Here is a 22,022-nt window from a genome sequence, read left to right on the forward strand (position 1 = left end):
TTGTTTTCCATAAAAGGCTAGATACTAGTTGATAATGTTTAGGTCTATAGAAGTGACCTCTCTTTTCAGAAGAGTTAACCCCTTAGTGACAGGCAGATGTTGAGCCTTTAATTCTGGCAGGCAATCCAAAGTGCAAAGAACACAGAACGTTCATGATCACAGAGAGGAATGATCACTGTGTGCATCAAAGAGAAACCACACACACACACACACACACATGCACAGGCTGTATACACTCACCACAGGCTACAAAAGACTCAGAGTCATTTACAGATGTTTGATGGACCCATTTGCACAAAATCCCTCTGCCTGGAGCTCAGACTGAGAACTTCAAGAAAGACAAAGTGCTTCCTCTGAGAATTAACCTTTTAACACTTGAGAGAAATGGTCTTACTTGCTTTTGAAGTAGAACGCTGCACAGAACACGCCCACGATGACAATTCCAAAGATGATACATGAAATTGACAGCACCTGCCTTTGATAAACTTCTTCACTCTCTGTGAATTTGAAAAAGAGAATTAGAGCGGATGTTAGCATGGCACAGCAGAGACATCTCCATCCTCATACTTTTGAACTGGTAGGAGCCTTTCAAAGCAAAGATTTTTTTGTTCCTGTCATGAATAGGAAAACGTGAGGACGTTATTATGATTCATTTTCTTTGCTCTGGTCTATAGGACAGCTGTTGTTATTTTTTTGCCTGTGCATGGCTAAATCAGAACTCATACACAGATTTCACAATTATGAATCTTATTATCAAAAGACATTTCATGACTTTAAGAGATACTGGGAACATACATTTTAAAAATCATGGTGGGACCCAAAATCACCTCCTATCAGAACCTTCCTATGCCAGTGATGACTTTCAATTTCTGTGACGCTGATACCACGGTATTTTCTGATTTGGTCCCTGGCTGTCAGTCTCCCATTCATCCACCCACTACTATGATTAACATCATTAATGAAAAAGAACTTCAATATATATATGACTTTTCACTCGCTCATTCTATGACCTTCTCAATACCAATGATCTGGCACAGTAGCCTCAACCTCTACTACCAAGGTCATGTCTTAGAGCTTCTTATTGCAAAAAATGACAAGAATTCAAAAACAAGCATTTCACTTTTCCGACATTAATATTTACACTTCTAGCTCATTTTCTGAAATATGTCTCCTGAAACAGTTCTTCCATCTCATCAAGACCTTTTTATCCATATATCTCAGAACTTTCTTTCTGTTAATTATCCTCCTCTTGTCTTCATTTCTCTCTTTATACAGCACAGATGTTATAGTCTTTGTTTCCTTCCTTCCTTCCTCCTTCTCTCCCTTCCTTTTTTCCCTCCCCTCCTCCCTTTCCTTTCCTTTCCTTCTTTTCATCCTCTGTCTCTGTCTCCCTCTCTCTCTCCTTTCCTTCTTTCCTGAGATCAGGCACTATATCCTCTCTTTAGATGCAACTGCACATTTTAAAGTTTTTTCCTGCAGCAGTGTATTGGAAAACACTGTATGAGAAGCACTATCCTCTCTTCTCTCCCTTCTTAGACTTTATTTCCATTTTCAATGTCTTTATTTAGACTAGAGTATCAAAAAACACAAAGTAAACCCAAGAGAAATACCACATTATCCACATTTCTGAGTAAACGAAGAGGAGCAATCATGTGGCCCTGGCAAGCCATAGTTGACATTTTTAATTTGGAAAGATTCATATTAAAGAGAGAGAAAAAAAATATGTCATTGAGACCTTGTTTAGGCATATTACCATCTTAAAGAATGTCATCCTTTCCACCCACATTTGTAAGATCATTAAATCTTCCAACTGAACTTGGGAACAAGTAAGTAGATGTACCAATTTATAAAGAATTCTATTTCACTTAATTGCTGTGAGTTGATGACTCTAATGGAATAAGCATGACATACATATACTAATCTCTCCACCCTGCTTCTGCCAATAGAAAGAACTATGAAAATGGTGGATAATAATACCTATTAAAACGAAATAAGACTGCATCCTCTAAACAATGATCTTCACCTAACATCTACGGGGTGTTTTTGTTCATTTTTAAAGCTAGTCAAATATAGCCTGGGGAAATGCACAAAATCAGTTCTGAGTTTAAGTCAAGAGTGAAATTAAAACTCCAAAGACTGTGAGTGGATTTACAGACCCAGGTGTAGTTGCAATGATGGTACTCTCAATGGCTTTGATTCAGAATGCTACACAAGAACTAGCAGAGTGAGGCGCAGGAAGCAAGGGGTTGGGAGTCTGGCAATTTCGGATTTGACTTTAATTTTAGCCATCTTTAATATGAGTAACCAAAGATATATTACTTTACCATTATAAATTTCAATTTTCTATCTAAATAAAGGCAATGATATAAAATGCTGACTGTAATAAATGTTATAACAAGGAGGTATATAATCCTACAAAAGAATATAATATGGAAAACTGACCTATTCACAGAGACCAGAGATTTTAAGTATAAAGTAGGATCCAATTAGGCAAGAGGAATGGGGATGGGCAAAGTGGTCCAGGAACAACTTGTGCAAAGGCCCTGTGGTAGGAGATAAACCGGCATGTTCAGGATTCTGGAAGGTTTTTACCCTACCAAAGGGCCTTTGCACAAGTTATTTTCTATTCTTTACTAGCTTAGCAGAGCAATACAGAGACAACAGGAACATGGTATACAATGAACATGTCTTTACAATAGCAGGAAGGTACTGAAAAATTTGAAAGGAGTGTGATGTGATAATATTTACATTTATTTTTTCTGGGATTTACAGAAAAGATTAAAAGGGATAAAGTAAGTGCAGAGTCCTGTTAGAAGGCTATTATATCAGTTTAGACGTGATGGATGTTTCTGTGATAATAGTAATAACCATGGTGGGCAGTAAATAGAACTGAAAGGCAGTTAGGGTGAAAATACTTCAGGGACTAGACAATGATGCTCTTAACGAAAATGGAGGATACTGGAGAGGGATCAGACTTGGAAGGAAAGATATCAAATTCTGCTTTGGACTCAGTGAGTTTTAAAAACCTATAAGATAGCCAAGTAGAGGCATAAAGTAGACATTTAAATATATAGATCTGGGTTAAGAGGAGAAGACAGGGTTACGGATATAAATATTTGGGGTTATGGATATACTGAAACCAAGTGTGTTGATAAGACAGACCCAGGAGAAACTATAGCGTAATAAAAGAAGAATGTCTAAGATAGAGCTGTGAGAGACTCCAAAATTTCATGGAAGGGTAGATGAGGATCCTGCAGAGGAGATAAAACAAAGGAGCAGCCTAACAGGCAAGAGAAAAAAAAAAAGGAAAATAAAACAAACAGCAATAATAAAACATGGTAGTATCGTGGAAGAAAACATAGGGTTTTTCTAGAAGAATAGGCTACTGAATGCTTCCGAGAGGCCAAATAAAACAAAGCCCTTTAATTTAGTGATGCAGAGGCTACTGGAGAACCTGCGTGAGCAACTTGATGGAAGCCTCCACAACTCCCTGGGTCCCCATGTCATGTATCTCCCACGTAACTGCAAGGCAGATGCACTTTCTCCAAACCTACCTTGTCTTCTACCACTGAGCCTGGATTTAGGATCTAGAATTCCAGTCTAACTCCAGAAAGCAGAGAATGCCTTACTCGTAATGAAGCAACCATGACCGTCACTGTACAGAAGCTGTGAGGATTGAGTCAGTTAAGACATGCAGGGTATTGCAGTGCCTAACTTGGAGTAATCATTAAATATTAGGCTGAACCATATAAAATTGCCATGGAGGCAAGAAATGGCTGAACATTGGCCATTTAATTTGGTTCTATCCAATATATGGTAACTGTTACTATTACACTACGGAACGTCAACATTTCTGCATTCCATTTTTAAAAACCCAAATTATAAACCCATTTTCAGAACCCGGTCATTTTTTTTTTAATTTTATTTATTTATTTATTATTTTTTGGGGGGGGTACACCAAGTTCAATCATCTGTTTTTATACACATATCCCTGTATTCCCTCCCTCAGAACCCAGTCATTTTTGAAGGCAAAATCAATCTTTGGTTTGACAGGCATTGGTAAAGGGTGTTTGCACTGTCTCCCAACTCTGTTCCTTTTCCTCTTCTGTGGTCCACAGGACTCACTCCTCTCTTTTTATACAATCATATCTCATATTATAAAGGTGGAAACAGAGAAGGTAATGACATTATGGTGAATTTTCAGAAACTGACATTGGACTAGTAGAAAAAATCCTTTTGGCAGGCAGCCTGGCCCAAGACTCTGAAAAACACTAGTGCTGTCCTTTGCTGACCCCACTCTTCCCCTAAACCTACCTCACTCAGGGAGCAGTGTGGTTGGCTGGGTTACCCCTCGGTTTAAACACCAGCTACAACTGTTCTTATCTTCTTTCATCCATTATCTTTATCAATAATGGGGAAAGTACTACATACTTCACATATTTGTTTAGAGATTCAACAGAAGAGCACAGATAAAGTGTCTAGATGGCAGGTAAGGGACACACAAAAAGCCAGCTTCATTCCTCACCCTTTTTCTCCTGAAGCCAGTGTTGAATCAACAAAACAAAAACAACTGGCCTTTCAAATACCCTACTTCTCTTATGCAAAACTCACCTCACCCACAGATAGTCAGTGACTTGCTGCCTCAGGGCCTCTCTGCTTGTGCTGGAGACTTACACTGAAGGAATTTATTTTTATGTCATTTTCTTTTCTCATCATTCCTTGTACTTCGCCTCTTGTTAACTGAATTTTTCAACTAGTAGTTTTGAGTTTCCTACCTAGATGTTTTAGCAGGTGAAAGGCAAGAGATCCTCCTTGGGGAGGGGCTATGTCTTTCATATTCTCCCCCTGACAGACTCTTTGAGAATTAAATGTGCTCCTGATCCCCAGAGACCCAGAATCCTTGGAAAACCTGTGGGTACAGCACTGTTTGCTAAAGCAGAAGGCTTAGTATGATCCTAGTATGCAAAGCTGCCTGAGGAGAATGGTTTTGGAAGCTGTGACAGTCTTTAGAACGCTACAAGTCTCTCTGTGAATATTTGTTAAGTTCCACTACATTAAAAAAAATGCCCAAAGAAAATCATAGCCAGAGTTTTTATACACCATTTCCCTCTGGATAGCTCTATATTAAGGACAGAAGTGTGGGTGACTGCATCCCTGTATATGTGAAGGAATGGGAAATGTTCTAAAAGGCAGCGCCACATCCCCTCCAAGTATGGAGCCCTGGGATCCCAATGCCTCTTGGGAATCTTTCCTTTGTACCACCAGTTTCAATTAAGTCTGTAAGGGACAAAAGTCAAGCATGATTTCCTGAAATGTGCTGCATCCAAGGAATGTAAAGCCTAAACATGGACTCACAAACATGCACCTGTAAGTCACATACAGGAGCAAAAGCTTTTCTTCCTAGACCACTTCATAGTCAGCATATGCAAATAAGACCCTTTGTGATGCCACCAGTAGATGTCAAATGAAAGCATGATTACTCTGCTAGTTCATTATAAAAGTCAACCTAACAATATCACCAGGGCTCCTTCTTATTCAAGTATTCATTATTGAAAGACCTGCAGATAAAAGTCTACACAGTGAAGCTGAAGTCATTATAAGACAACAAATTCACTAATAATCCCACCATTTATGAAATTAGTCTTCATTGTAGTTTTCCTCCCTGCCTAATTCTAGCATTTATTTCTATTCATCAAGTCAACCTCATAATCTGGGAAGGTCAGTCTCTCCCTGATTGTAAGCCTATGAATTCTTGTCACCATTTTAAGTGGCATTATTTCAGTTTTAATTATTCTTTGGAACAAGAGAGCCTCCTCCCAATTTTGTTCTTAAAAACCAACAAATGCTGGGGATAGATTAAAATATTAGGAGGCTTACAAGGAACTACAAATAAACCATTACCAGGAAACAGTATGCAAGGAAAGAGAACATTTAGAATGTTACAAACTGGGATTTGCACTTTTCAACTTGAAGACAAAAATGAACAAATGTCAAATGGCCTGATTACTGCACTGTTAAAGAAAAAAAAAATTTCATTAAGGTGAAAGACATCCTGAAGGCAAATGAAATGGGTCCTCACCTTGAGATCAATGAGATTAAACACACACTGGCAGGGAGGGGCAATAAGAGAGTATGTGATGAGAATATCAGGAAGATGGAACAAGCGATCTAGCCTCAACTGCAAGGATCTCCAAGAATGCTGCTTGGTAGTGGGGACAGGGATCCAGCCCAACCATCTGAGTTCAGAGGAGCTGAGATGACCTGGAAGTACTGAAATGCTCCATATATTTAGTGTGGTGTTATTTCTACCTGGAAGCCCCTTCCTCTTCCCTACTTGCAGAACTCCCGCTGTTATGGGTTGATTTGTGTCCACCCCCCCACCTCCAAAGATGGTGAAGTTCTAACTCCAATACCTGTAAATGTGAACTTCTTTGGATACAGGGTTTTTGCAGATGATCAAGTTGCGGTCATTAGGATAAACCCTAATCCAATATTACTGTGTCCTCACCAAAGCGAGAAATTTGGACACAGAGACACACGCATAGGGAGAATGCCATGTGAAGATGGAAACAGAATTTGGGGTGATGCATCCACAGGTCAAAGCTAAAGATTGCCAGGAAGCCACCAGAAGCCTGGAGAGAGGCAGGAACATTCTCCCTCACAGCCTTCAGAAGGAACCAACCTTGCCAACACCTTGATCTTTACTTCCAGCCTCCAGAACTGCAAGACAATACATTTCTGTTGTTTAACCACCAATTTGTGGTACTTTGTTATGGGCAGTCCTAACAAACTAAAAAAGCCATTGGTCCATAAATACTATCAGAATAAATATTATACAATATAAATACTATTAGATCTGTAAACTCTTCTCAAGCACCTGTTTGCATCCCTTTCGCATCTTTCCATAACTACATTGTCTTGTGCCAAAGATGCACATATCTGTTTTCCCACAGCCCAGTCTGAGAGCCCCTCAAAGGCAAGAGCATCTTCACTAGTGGACCCGTGCACCTGGCTTGTGCTTGTTCTGTACAAGGGAGGGTATTCAGTAGGCTTTCGTTGAACTCAACAGCTTACTCAGCATTTTACTGGTTGCGTCCTCTGCCTGGCAGGGTAATAAAAAGAGGCAACATTTTCTTGGAAGGGGGTCCTTTGACCCCAGGGATTCATTCTTTTGCTCATCCACTGTGCAAGGGCATCATTTAAAATACTTTGAAAAAGTAAAATAATTACTTCATAATAAAATGTTAATGTTCAAAATTATATTTTATCTTATTTCCATACAAAGTGCTTTGAGATGTGCATTATACATAAAATTTGATATTTAAGGGGAAATAACAGTTTAAATTCAGAAACACATTTATTCTCAACCTGTAATTTCCTTTTCTTCCCACCAAATATGAATCTTCCCCATAATAATCCCTTATCTCTCTCCCTCCTTTCCCAAACAGTATAGCTCTGGCTGACTATAGATAAGTGAATGCTATAAAACACATTAGGAAAAAAAATGAAAAGCCCTGGGTCTTCCCATTGGTATGTGTAACATGCACTGGCTTTCCAAGTGCTATTTCTCCCACAAATAAATTATAAGTAAAAAGCAAATTGAATCAAAATAAACCTATTGGTGAGTTTTCAATGCTAACGCAAAATCAGTCTTTGACTTCTGGCCTCACGGTTAAAAGGTCTGAGAACTCCATTTCTCCTGAACCTGTAATAATTGTCCCCCAATCCATATTCTTAACCCTAGTTTTTATCACTTAGGATTCACTGTTCATTGGCAAAGTCACACTCCAAGACCAAGACATGTGACTTGGAATGATAACATGCTATTTTCTTGACAATGGGGAGAATGTGATCTCGCGGTTTATAGGAGTCATTTACTGTTTGACCTGTTTTGATAGAGTGAGAAATCTAATCCAGTAAATCCATTTCAACCTTGCTTCACAGAACACTCAGGCCCAAAGTAACACCCAACCCTTCCTAGCCTGGTTTCACGGAACCTCCCTCAGCCAGGTGAGATGTAAGTTAAAGGAATCTTACCTCCTATTGCCTTATATATTAGGGGTGACCTGGCATGATCTATAAGCATCATCTGCAAAGTCAGCTATTTGCACAGCTACAGGGTGATAGCCCTGTAGCTAACTGTACTCCTCAGGCCCATGATGTAAGTATCCCATCAGGAGCTGTCCTGAGTCAGGCTGGGTACCAGATAGCAAAGCAGAGGCCTCTGCACTCTAGGCAGTGGTGCTCTACCCTGGCTATAACTCAGAAAAAACTGGGAAACTTTTCAAAAGCACCAATAACTGAGCCCCACCCCAGAGTAGGAGATCTGAATTTCCAGCACTGTGACTTATATTTGTTCAAATCTACTTAAGGCAGCTAAGACAGGAAAAGAAGCAACAAACAAACAAACAAAAAACAAAAACAAAAAAGGAAAAATTAACTTGTTATAAATTTTATTTACCCAACATATTGAAAACAGTATCATTGCAACATGGAATCTTTATAAAAAGTATTAGTAAGATGTCCATCAACAGATGAATGGATAAAGACGTGGTGTATATATACACAATGGAATACTACTCAGCCATAAAAAAGAATGAAGTAATGTCACTTGCAGCAATATGGATGAACCTAGAGATTATCATACTAAGTGAAGTAAATCAGAGAAAGACAAATACCATATAACACTTATACGTGTTATCTAAAAAAAGATAGAGAAAAAGATGGCGGCGAAGTAGAGGGATGTGGAATGCATCCCTCTCCACAGATGCATTGAGAACGCACCAAAAGACACAATAAATCCCACAGAGAACCAACTGAACACCACCAGATGACCTCGGACACCAGAAAGGACCACAAGGATTCCGACATAACTGGTAGGGAGGCATCTACAACGGCTCAAAGAGGGTGAAGCGGCTGAGCTGTGGCAGATGGGAGGGAGTGAGAAACACACGGAGGGTCGGCACTACAGCTCAGCATTCCCGGACTGAGACGTCGATTCACAGCTGAACAGAGGGTCCAGGAGCAGGAGCGTGGGAACTGGAGAGCTGGTTCAGGATGAGAAAAATTGTTGCTGGTAAGGTGACTGACCGAGAGGACAGGAGGGAAGAGGTCCGCAGCCAGGAGTGCCTGCCCCTGAGAGCTGCCTGGCCATGATGGCAGCTGGATGCTGCAGGCTCATGGGCAGGGGGGAGGAGCCGCGGGAATAGCCTCTCTCTCTCTCTTTCGGCACCTGCAGCAGGCAGTGGAGGGACCCCTGTGGGCCACCTAAGGCACTCAGGGATAACAGGGACGCTCAGGCCCTTGGGTGGGGCTAGCTGAAAACCCCTTGGAACGCTGGCAGCAGGGAGGCTGCCGAGAACAAAGAAGCCCAGAGAGAGGCCCAACTCTGAGACATTCTGTTTACACCTGAGCCACCGGCACCCCTCTGCAACAGGCACCTCCAAGCCCGACTGAAACGACAGAGCGCCACTACTCACTCACGCCAAGGGGAAGAAGCCACTATTGTACCCTCTCCCTCCCCACAAAACAACGCTTACAGACGAACAATAAAGGAAGCTCTGCTGGCCACAGAATAATACAAAAAAACCAAGGAGAGTAGAAGGACACCTACAGCTGAGACTCTAAGGAAACAAATATTAGTATCAATTCTATTGAACTGGTCCATTCTGGGATCAGTTCCAGTTTTGTTTCTTTTTTTTTTTTTATTAATTACTATCTTAGTCCTAAGGGATCTGCAAGTTTTATAACATATTTTTTTATTCTACTTTCTATTCTATTTTTATTTTTAGCCTTTATATATACTTCTATTTCTAACTAAGTTTTTGGTAGTATGGACTGTATATCTCTCATACCTTCCTTTCATCTCTATCCTTTATACATTTCTATTCCCTTCTTTTTATTTACATATTTCCAGGCACACTACGATCTTCTGTTCCCCTTTCTTCCATCCATTCTTAGTTTATTTTATCTTAACATATAAGCAACACTATCGATCTGCTCAGACTCCTTGCTCTATTCTCCAGAGGACGCACCACGTTGGTATTTAATATTAGGTTTTTGTCTTTATCTTAGTTCTTAGTACAACTGTCTAATTTCATTCTGAGAATCTCCATTCTGTCTGGTGGTACTGTAGCTCTTTTTTATATTTGATCCTAGCTTTCAATATCTCCCTGGATTTGTGTTTGTAAGTGTAAGGTGTTATTTGTTTGTTTGTTTCTGCTTTTGTTTCCGTTTTGTTCTGTTTTGGTTTTGAATTTCTGTTGGGTTTCTCTTTGAATATCTGATAGCATACTGGGGTTCTTCTGTCAGGTCTTTTCAGAGCCTTATGTCCTAATGGATTCAGTAATTGTGTGTCTTATCATGTATGTGTTTCCTAGACTTAGTATTTGTTTAACCCAACACTCAGACATTAGTCTGGGGCTTGGACAGTCTTCTATAAACCCCTTTATTACTGGGACAAGCAACCCCAGAAGTTTGGACTACCATGAGGAAACAAAGAAACGCCATGCAGGCAAAGGAACAGGAAAAAAACCCACAAGACCAAATAAATGAAGAGGAAATAGGAAAAATGCCTGAAAAAGAATTCAGAGTAATGATAATAAAAGTGATACAAAATCTCGATAACAAAATAGAGAAAGTACAAGAAACAGTTCATAAGAACTCAGAAGAACTAAAGAACAAACAAACAGAAACGGATAACAAAATAACTGAAATTAAAAATACTATAGATAGTATAACCAACAGAATGACTGAGGCAGAAGGACGAATAAGTGAGTTGGAAGATAGAATGGGGGAAATAACTGCCACAGAGCAGGAAAAAGAAAGAAGAATAAAAAAAAATGGAAGACAGTCTCAGAGACCTCAGTGATAACCTTAAACGTACCAACATTCAACTCACAGGCATCCCAGAAGAAGAAGAAATAAAGAAAGGTTCTGAGAAAATATTTGAAGAGGTTAGGGTGGAAAACTTCCCCAACATGGGAAAGGAAATAATTAACCAAGTCCAAGAAGCACAGAGAGTCCCATACAGAATAAACCCAAGGAGAAATACACCAGGACACATATTAATCAAACTAATGACAATTAAACACAAAGAAAAAATATGAAAAGCAGCAAGAGAAAAGCAACAAACAACATATAAGGGAAAACCCATAAGGATAACAGCTGACCTCTCTACAGAAACTCTGCAGGCCAGAAGGGAATGGCAGGATATCCTGAAAGTCCTGAAAGAGAGAAACCTACAGCCAAGAATACTCTACCCAGCAAGAATCTCATTCAGATTTGAGGGAGAAATCAAAAGCTTTCCAGACAAGCAAAAGTTAAGAGAATTCAGCACCACCAAACCAGCCTTACAACAAGTGCTAAAGGAACTTCTCTAAGTAGGAAACACAAGAAAAGGAAAACACCTACAAATACAAACCCAAAACAATTAAGAAAATGGGAATTTGAACACACATGTCAATAATCACCTTACATGTAAATGGATTAAATGCTCCAACCAAAAGACACAGACTGGCTGAATGGATACAAAAACATGACCCTTCTATATGCTGCCTACAAGAAACCCACTTCAGACCAAGGGACACATATAGACTGAAAGTAAAGGAATGGAAAAAGATATTCCATGCAAATGGAAGTCAAAAGAAAGCTGGAGTAGCAATACTCATATCAGACAAATTAGACTTGAAAGTAAAGACTATTAAAAGAGACAAGGAAGGACACTATATAATGATCAAGGGATCCATCCAAGAAGAACATATCACAATGGTAAATATCTATGCACCCAACATAGGAGCACCTCAATACATAAGGCAAATGCTAACAGCCATAAAAGGGGACATCCATAGTAACACAATAATAGTGGGAGACTTGAACACCACACTTACATCAATGGACAGAACATCCAAACAGAAAATAAAGACACACAAGCTTTAAATGACACATTACACCATCTTGACTTAATTGATATTTATAGGACATTCCTTCCAAAAATGATAGAATACACTTTCTTCTCAAGTGCACACGGAACATTTTCCAGGATAGATCACATCTTGGGTCACAAATCAAACCTCAGCAAATTCAAGAAAACTGAAATCATATCAAGCATCTTCTCAGACCACAACGCCATGAGACTAGATATCAATTACAGGAAAAAAACTGCAAAAAATACAAACACATGGAGGCTAAACAATTCACTATTAAACAACCAAGAAATGACTAAAGAAATCAAAGAGGAAATCAAAAAATATCTAGAAACAAACGACAATGAAAACACAACAACCCAAAACCTATGGGACACGGCAAAAGCAGTTCTAAGAGGGAAGTTTATAGCAATACAGTCCTAACTTAAGAAACAAGAAAATGATCGAATAAACAACCTAACCTTACACCTCAAACAACTAGAGAAAGAAGAACAAAGAAACCCCAAAGTGAGCAGAAGGAAAGAAATCATAAAGATCAGAGCAGAAATAAATGAAAAAGAAAGGAAGGAAACCACAGCAAAAATTAATAAAACTAAAAGCTGGTTCTTTGAGAAGATTAACAAAATTGGTAAACCATTAGCCAGACTCATCAAGAAAAAAAGGGAGAAGATGCAAATCAACAGAATTAGAAATGAAAAAGGAGAAGTCACAACGGACACCTCAGAAATACAAAAGATCATGAGAGACTACTACAAGCAACTATATGCCAATAAACTGGATAACCTGGAAGAAATGGATACATTCTTAGAAAAATTCAATCTTCCAAGACTGAACCAGGAAGAAATAGAAAGTATAAACAGACCAATCACAAGTATGGAAATTGAGGCAGTGATTAAAAATCTCCCAACAAACAAAATCCCAGGGCCAGATGGATTCATGGGCGATTCTATCAAACATTTTGAGAAGAGCTAACACCTATCCTTCTCAAACTCTTCCAAAATATAGCAGAAGGAGGAACACTCCCAAACTCATTCTATGAGGCCACCATCACCCTGATACCAAAACCAGGCAAAGATGTCACAAAAAAAGAACTTTACAGGCCAATATCACTGATGAATATAGATGCAAAAATCCTCAACAAAATACTAGCTAACAGAATCCAACAACACATTAAAAAAATCATACACCATGATCAAGTGGGGTTTATCCCTGGGATGCAAGGATTCTTCAATATACACAAATCAATCAACGTGATACATCATATCAACAACTTGAAGGATAAAAACCATATGATCATCTCAATAGATGCAGAAAAAGCTTTTGACAAAGTTCAACATCCATTGATGATAAAAGCTCCCCAGAAAATGGGCATAGAAGGAAGTTACCTCAACATAATAAAAGCCATATATGAGAAACCAAAAGCCAACCTCATTCTACATGGTGAAAAACTGGAAGAATTCCCTCTAAGAACAGGAACAAGACAAGGGTGTCCACTCTCACCATTATTATTCAACATAGTTTTGGAAGTTTTAGCCACAGCAATCAGAGAAGAAAAAGAAATCAAAGGAATCCAAATTGGAAAAGAAGAAGTAAAATTGTCACTCTTTGTAGATGACATGATATTATACATAGAAAACCCTAAAGACTCTACCAGAAAACTGCTAGCACTAATCGATGAATTTAGTGAAGTAGCATGATACAAAATTAATGCACAGAAATCTCTCGCATTCCTATACACTAACAATGGAAGAGCAGAAAGAGAAATTAAGGAAACTCTCCCATTTACCATTGCAACAAAAAGAATAAAATACCTGGGACTAAACCTGCCTAAGGAGGCAAAAGATCTTTATGCAGAAAACTTTAAGACACTTATGAAAGAAATCAAGGACGACACAAACAGATGGAGGGACATACCATGTTCCTGGATTGGAAGAATCAACATCGTGAAAATGACTGTACTACCCAAAGCAATTTACAGATTCAATGCAATCCCGATCAAATTACCAATGGTATTTTTCACAGAACTAGAACAAGAAATCTTATGATTTGTATGGAAATGCAAAAGACACCCAATAGCCAAAGCAATCTTGAGAAGGAAAGACGGAGTTGGTGGAATCAGGCTTCCTGACTTCAAACTATACTACAAGGCCATAGTGATCAAGACAGTATGGTACTGGCACAAAAACAGAAAGGAAGATCAATGGAATAGAATAGAGAACTCAGAGGTAAGCCCAAGCACATATGGGTACCTTATCTTTGACAAAGGAGGCACGAATATACAATGGACAAAAGACAGCCTCTTCAATAAGTGGTGCTGGGAAAATGGCACAGCTACATGTAAAAGAATGAAATTAGAACACTTCCTAACACCATACACACAAATAAACTCCAAATGGATTAAAGACCTACATGGAAGGCCAGACACTATAAAACTCCTAGAGGAAAACATAGGCAGAACTCTATGACATCCATCAAAGCAAGATCCTTTTGGACCCACCTCCTAGAATCATGGAAATAAAATCAAGAATAAACAAATGGGACCTCATGAAACTTAAAAGCTTTTGCACAGCAAAAGAAACCATAAACAAGACTAAAAGGCAACCCTCAGAATGGGAAAAAATAGTTGCCAATGAAACAACGGACAAAGGATTAATGTCTAAAATATACAAACAGCTCATGCAGCTTAATACCAAAAAAGCAAATAACCCAATCCACAAATGGGCGGAAGACCTAAATAGACATTTCTTCAAAGAGGACATACAGATGGCCAACAAACACATGAAACGATGCTCAACATCACTAATCATCAGAGAAATGCAAGTCAAAGCCACAATGAGGTATCACCTCACACCAGTCAGAATGGCCATCATCACAAAATCTGGAAACAACAAATGCTGGAGAGGGTGTGGGGAAAAGGGAACTCTCCTGCACTGTTGGTGGGACTGTAAGTTGGTACAGCCGCTATGGAAAACAGTTTGGAGGTTCCTTAAAAAACTACAAATGGAACTACCATATGATCCAGTAATCCCACTACTGGGCATATACCCAGAGAAAACCGTAATCCCAAAAGAAACATGTACCATAATGTTTATTGCAGCACTATTTACAATAGCCAGGACATGGAAGCAACCTAAATGCCCATCAACAAATGAATGGATAAAGAAGATGTGGCATATATATACAATGGAATATTACTCAGCTATAAAAAGGAATGATATGGAGCTATACGTAATGAGGTGGATAGACCTAGAGTCTGTCATACAGAGTGAAGTAAGTCAGAAAGAGAAAGACAAGTATTGTATGCTAACTCATATATACGGAATCTAAAAATGGTACTGATGAACTCAGTGACAAGACAAGAATAAGGATTCAGATGCAGAGAATGGACTGGAGATCTCGAGGTTTGGGGGGGCGGGGGGTGAAGGGGAAGCTGAGACGAAGTGAGAGAGTAGCATAGACATATATATAGTACCAACTGTAAAATAGATAGCCAGTGGGAAGTTGCTGTATAACAAATGGAGTTCTGCTTGATGATGGATGATGCCTTGGAGGAGTGGGACGGGGAGGATGGGGGGGAGTCGAGGGAGGGAAGGGATATGGGGATATGTGTATAAATACAGATGATTGACCTTGGTGTACCTCAAAAACTGGTAGAAGAGTGTAAAGCAATTATATTTCAATAAAAATAAATAAAAATAAATAAAAAATAGATGTATACATAAATATAACTTGAGCACATGGAAAAAATAAATAAAAAATAAAAAAAGATAGAAATGAACTTACTTATCAAACAGAAATAGACTCACAGATATAGAAAACAAACTTATGGTTACCAAAGGGGATAGCAGGGGTGTGGGCGAGAGAAATTGAGAGTTTGGGATTAACAGATACATGCTACTATATATAAAATAGGTAAATGATATGGAGCTACTGTGTAGCACAGGGAACTATACTCAATATCTTGTAATAACCTATAATGGAAAAGAATGTGAAACAGAATATATATTTATATAAAACTGAATCACTTTGCTGTACACTTCATACTAACACGTTGTAAATTAACTATACTTCAATAAAAAAATAAAAAAGTTCACAAGCACTGATGTCAGAAAGACTTGGGTCAAGTGATCCTTTTGTCATTACAAAACATGCCTACTGAGTCTCATGTCTTTTACCTAAGCAAGGGCAGTAGGGTGTAATTATTGATATACAATAATCTTATGCTGTAGTTATCCATTTCCTTCCTTTCCAGATAAGTTAAAAGAAACAAATTGTCATCCGGCAGTGGTACCAACAGAAGCTTGGTGACAAGTTTATCTCAGCAGGGAGTGAGCTACAGGATCCAAGATGACAGGGTTAGTACCAAGAAGTAAGTACAGTAATGGTTCGACAGAAGCAGAAGCAATAGAGGACACTTGCAAAGAGTCTCTGAAGATAAACCCAGAAGCAAGATGGACCACACATGACCCATAAGGAAAGTGATTCAAGCATCCGGTCACAGCTGAATTAATTTTAAGGTCTCTGGAAAATTCTCAAGTGGTACTTATGTAAATAATCTTCAAGAAAAATATGTGGAGTATTCAAGTTTACTCTGTCCTAGCCATATCACAGCAATCATTCTTGTCTTGTAACAGCAGTTGTATCCAGAGAGCTGCAGAGTCTGCTGCCTTGGCCACACACCCATTTGTGTTTAGAGAAAAATAAAATTCTTTTAGCATCATGGGCTGTAATAACCATGTCTTTTATTTTCTATTTCTGTTGCTTTGACCTCTGGGCCTTGCTGACCCTGAGGGGATGGCCCCTCCGAGAACTAGCTGATTCCTAGAGGTAGTGAGAAACTACCTTATGAGTGTACTTTCCACATACAAACCAATGAATTCAAAATGCACACTCCCAACCACCCCCTTATTAGGCTCTCACACTTTGGGCTACTGTCATCACAGAGTCAGGTACTAGACAACTAAGGACAGTCCCCATGCCCCAGAGCATGCTGAAATTACTCAAACTAGCCAATTCTAAGCTTACTTAACCTACCTCACCCACTGCTTCCTGTGGAAGCCACAACAAAGGCTCTTGCCCTCAGTTCCTCCCTCTCCTGGGCCTCCTGACCCAGCTGGGTATTCCCTCATGGAGCCCCAATAGCAGGCTGTGGCCCCTTGCTTGGGAATGTGAATAACAAACTATCTTCTCAATGGTAGTTGTTTCATGCTCTGTTGGCCTTACTATTTCTCAAATTTTCTATTAACACTATGTTTTGGAACATAGGCTATTCAAACGAATGTTTTAAAAGGATTGTGTATGCTAAGGAGTTGTAAATACTTAAAAAAAATGCTGAAAGTTTGCCTTTCTAAAGCAAAAACTAGCTGCTTAGATCAATCTACTGAGTATCCACTACCCATTGGAATAACTCATAAGGGCTTCATCTCTGAACAGGATTTAAAGTTTATTAGTGGAAAGTGACTATCTGTGTCTATTGGATTCTCTCCTGCATTCCATATGAGACATTGCTCTAGAATTATACTTTGGCTATAAAGATAAATAAGGTAGACTTCTACAAATCTTACATCCAGCTCATAAGATGGGTATATAAAAATGAATGTGAAACATTGCGGTAAATGTTTAAGAGCTATGTGCAGAGTGATGTTATCAATTGAGTAGTCCATATTACCCAAGACAATCTACAGAGTCAATGCAAGCCCTATAAAAATTCCAGTGGCATTTTTTTTTTTTTACAGAAATAGAACACCAATCCTAAAACTCATATGGAACCACAAAAGATCTTGCACAGCCAAAGCAGTCCTGAGAGAGAAGAATGAAGCTGAAGACGTCACACTATCTGATTTCAAACTATACCACAAAGCTATAGTAATCAAAACATTATGGTATTGGCATAAAAACAGACACACAGACTGATGCAGCAGAATGTTCTGCCTGTGTATGAGACTGGGTCAGGGACAGTGAAGACTCCAGAGAAGACATTAGGAACAGATGCCTGAGTAACTGTGCAAGGGAGGGACAACACACGTCTTTCTACTTCTGACAATCACTTGAAACAATGCAAGAAACTTAATATGTGCATGACATGGTAGATGTTTCCTCCCAAAGGGCAAGACAGAAAAAGTGGGCATAGCTTTATTCACACTGTCCATACAGCATGTGAGTCCCAAGCACTGGGTAGAAATACTTTGACTGTTCCCTGGATAACAGTGTCATGAAGGTGCTCACCCTGCTCAGCTTTCAAGAAATAATCATTTAGTGTCTGTTGTTCTTTCTTCTGGATCACCCTCTTCACCAAGGATCACAATATCTCTGGTTCAGTGACCTTCTCTCCCCCTGAGAACTGTGAGTAGCATTTAGAGGATATGATTTTCTCACCTACAGAGCAGAGGTCTCAGGTAGTGTCAGACCTTGAGCTTGCTGGACAGAAGCAGCCAGTGTTTTCTGCATCATCTGATCCTATTGAGTTTGAATCTGTCCACAGAGTGCTTTGTTCCCAGAGGTTGAAAGGACAAACGTGTTTTTATTCTAAACACAGACACACGCATACACACACACATACACACACCCTCTAGTTCAGGGCTGTGACAAACCCGTCTACCAGGTCTGCATATGCAAAAAGATACCAATGTCCAAATCAAGAGTCCATCCAGTTGAAGAGCCCAATAACTCTGAGCAGAACATCACAGCATTAGGACCATTGTTGACAAGTCTTGCTTAATTTATAAAAAACATAAAAATAGGTGACACCTTCATCCAATTAAATAGTTTACCCAATTTTCATTGTTGTTATTGCTAGAGACATTTACAAGTTAAACTTGTACAGAAGATAGAAAACAACTCAAGTAATTGTCATGGCACAAAGAAGTATCTGAAATACTTTTCAGGAGGCTGTCACAACTATACTTACGGTCATATTCTCTTAAACATATTTAACTGCTTACTTCCTTAACTGGAATTGAACAATATATGCACTCCCTTCCAGAAAAGGCAGTTCCTCTGGAGCAGGGATAGTAGGGGGAATCACAGGAGGGTGGGGGTAGAAAGGGGGCAAGACTGATCCAGAAACAGACCCCAGGACTATTCTCCACTGAAGACAAGAGGACTATGAAATAGGGTGTGTAGGGCTGAAGTCAGAATTAAATAGCAAGCAGGCTGTCCTACTAAATCATCAATTCCAAATAGCCACTACAGAGGGGAAAACAAGGTACTGGCCATAGAGTGAAAATAATGGGGGTGGAAGGTAGGTGAAGGAATGAAGAGAAGGAGATGGAACCTGGAATGCTGCTGCAGTGGATGGGGGGACATACCTGTGGTCCTATCTATGGACAGAGTGGGAGCTAAGATTGTAAACTGATTGAGGCAAATGTCCAGCTATGATCCTGTAGTCAGGATAAAAAGGGAGAACCTTTATCTTCATTTTAGGGACAAAGACACTTAGGCTCAAAGAGGTTATTGTAACAACTTATGCGTAACAGCTCTGGGTCCAAAACCATGCCCCTCCCTTCAGATAGTCACGCATCCTTTGCATTTTCCCACATCTTCCCTTTCCCCACTTTGGAGGAAGCCAAAAGGGAAACCGTGCATTCTTCCTCCTACACCCAAAGGCTGACTGAACAAGACTCCCATGTAAACTAAAACTAAGCAAAAACAGAAACATAAACCAAAAAAGCACTTTAATTAAGAAAAAAAACACCTAATGTAGTCTAGGCTCACAAGGAGCTCAAAAAACAAACAGGAGAGGCAATGTATGTTTAAAAATGCAGTAAAAGAAGTTTCAAAAGAAAAATGGAAGCTGGGATGGAAAGTGAGGAGACAGGAACTGCTGCTTGTTCATACTGAATGACCCTGTGGCAGACACTCTGAAGAACACATAATTAGCTTTTTTCTGCTCATGTTTGAAGATCTGGAGATCTCAAGGGACCTTCCCAAGGTCATACAGTTCAAAGGTGAAAGGCAGAATCAAGAAACCAACCCAATAGTGTCTGGCTCCAAAGTTCAAGCATGCCCTGCTTCATCATCTGCTTCATTAACATTTATTTAACTACAGTCTTGAAGTCACTAAATGGTAAGCATCTCAAAAACAAGTTTGTTTTATGAAATAAAGGATGGATGAATACATACATGAAAATCACTAACTTTCCTATCCCTGCTGATGGAATAGGTGTGGGATATAATGGAAAATAGATCAGGCATCACTTCAACATTTTTAGACTGAATTAAAATTGAGTGGGATTGTCATGTCAGGAGAAGAGAGGACAAAGCAGTTGGTGGAGGGCATGTGAGTTCTCCATCCTCCCCCTCACCTCCAGGTAACTGCACATTTTGTTCCTTCTGCCTGGGATGTCCTCCTTGCCCCTCTCATCTCCTCCACCAAGGTAGAAGCATAGCATTTAGCTCTAACATTTCCATGGGGAGGAAGTTTTCCCTTATCTCCTGCCCCCACAACTCACATGGTGAGGTTTTCGTTTTATGTGCTTCTGGAGAAGCCAATGGAGCAATCTCCATCATGTCAGTTAATGTAACAGTGTGTTAGAGTCCCTTGGTTCGTTATTTATCTTCACTGTAATCTGCAAGTTCCTAGGAGCTTTACTGACTGTTTTGTTCTTGTTTTGTTCCTGTTTTATTCTGTGTTGTTCCAGAAAATATGGAAAAACAACATAATGTGAATGTACTCAGTTGGACTCTGAACTGGAACATGGAATAGACTGCAAGGATGTCTGAGAAACCAGGACCCTGTGTGCTTGAACCTGTAGACAACATACATAATCACGTTCCTTGGAGGGATCCAGATAAGGCAGCTCATCTACCCTGTCCCTGGGTTTGTTCAGATCCAAACACACTCTCATGTGTCTTTAGACTGAGATTACCCTGGAATTCTCAGTACTCCTGAAGGGAGTAGAGGGATGATTCTGTTTATAATTTTCTATTCGTTAAACATCCCTTCTTAAACTTACTAACATTGCTAATCATGGTTGGTGTGTCATGACATAACCTATTCCTGTGTAACAGATATTACCTGAAAAACTGTAAGGAAATTTCTATAAAAGGGGACGTTGTGAAAGAAAAAAAAAAAAAAACACAGGCATGCAGGTTCTAACAATAGTGCTGAAGAAATATAAGGACACTCTGTTCTTTCCTCTTTCCCGCAATATTACCTGCCACTCACACACGCTATTACCTTCAGAAAAAAGCTCACACAGTGATATTCCTGGATGAAATCAGCAATTGTGAAAAATCTAAAACTACAGGGAAGCTTGTGCCCCCAAGGAAGAGATGTGCAGAAATTCTGGACGTCCTGTTGCCTCTACAGTCTGAGAGAGCTTAGGCAGGATGTCCACATGAGCTGAAATATGCCAAAATCTTCCTGTTGTCTCATACACAGCAAAAGTTCATTTCTGTTGGAGTCAAACACCGCACTGATCACTTATGACAGATCGAAACCATATAGTAACCAAGGAAGAAAGACACTTGTAAAGAACAATTGTTGGAAGACTTAGAATGAGTAGCTCACAGTTGGAATAAAATTCATTCCACAGGCACTGTTCACAGACCCACCATCTGGGAAGAGAAACCTCATAGCCGGGGATTGTTTTAAAATTTGCTTTTTGAAAGGTAAAATGGTAGTAACGTCCCCCAGGACATTAGAAATGACAGCCAGGTTTTGGATAGAGTGGCTCAAAACGAAACAAAACAAAAACAAACAAAAAAAACCTTCATTTCAGGAGAGAACAACAGAGTTAAGACAGTTGTCAAAAATAGAGCATACATTTCCTACTACTCTCCCACCCCTACCATTATCTTTGGAGCATCTTACAGGGTTGGCAGGAGAGAGTGTTATCATTTTGATTTTCAACAAAATGTCTGTGCCTAAGCAGATATGCACGCTTTGTGTGACAGAAGTGGCATTCTCATCATTTCTAGGAGAAAACATTCCCTTTTACAATGGCAGAAATTTCCCCCTAATGCATTTGTTGATGATTCTGAGGCATCCATTCTCTTTTAAGGCAATTCATGTTTTGTCTCCACTTAAGAGACCCTGAGTGGCTTCACAACAGAGGAACCCCCATACAACCCCATGGAAATAAGTCATCTCAGGAT

At 39.4% G+C, this 22,022-nt stretch overlaps 1 protein-coding gene across 3 annotated transcripts in view; it reads right to left on the reverse strand.

Annotated features, from left to right (window-relative positions):
- Positions 1-22,022, reverse strand: part of NRG3 (neuregulin 3) — a 1,075,402-nt gene that overhangs the window by 45,810 nt on the left and 1,007,570 nt on the right. For all 3 annotated transcript variants that reach the window (XM_057735391.1, XM_057735392.1, XM_057735388.1), the window contains exon 5: positions 395-497. In XM_057735391.1, the coding sequence (XP_057591374.1) occupies positions 395-497 (103 nt within the window). The remainder of the gene's footprint in view (positions 1-394; positions 498-22,022) is intronic.

The sequence above is a fragment of the Hippopotamus amphibius genome, chromosome 5 (assembly GCF_030028045.1).
Source record: "Hippopotamus amphibius kiboko isolate mHipAmp2 chromosome 5, mHipAmp2.hap2, whole genome shotgun sequence".
Classification (NCBI taxonomy): Eukaryota; Metazoa; Chordata; class Mammalia; order Artiodactyla; family Hippopotamidae; genus Hippopotamus; species Hippopotamus amphibius.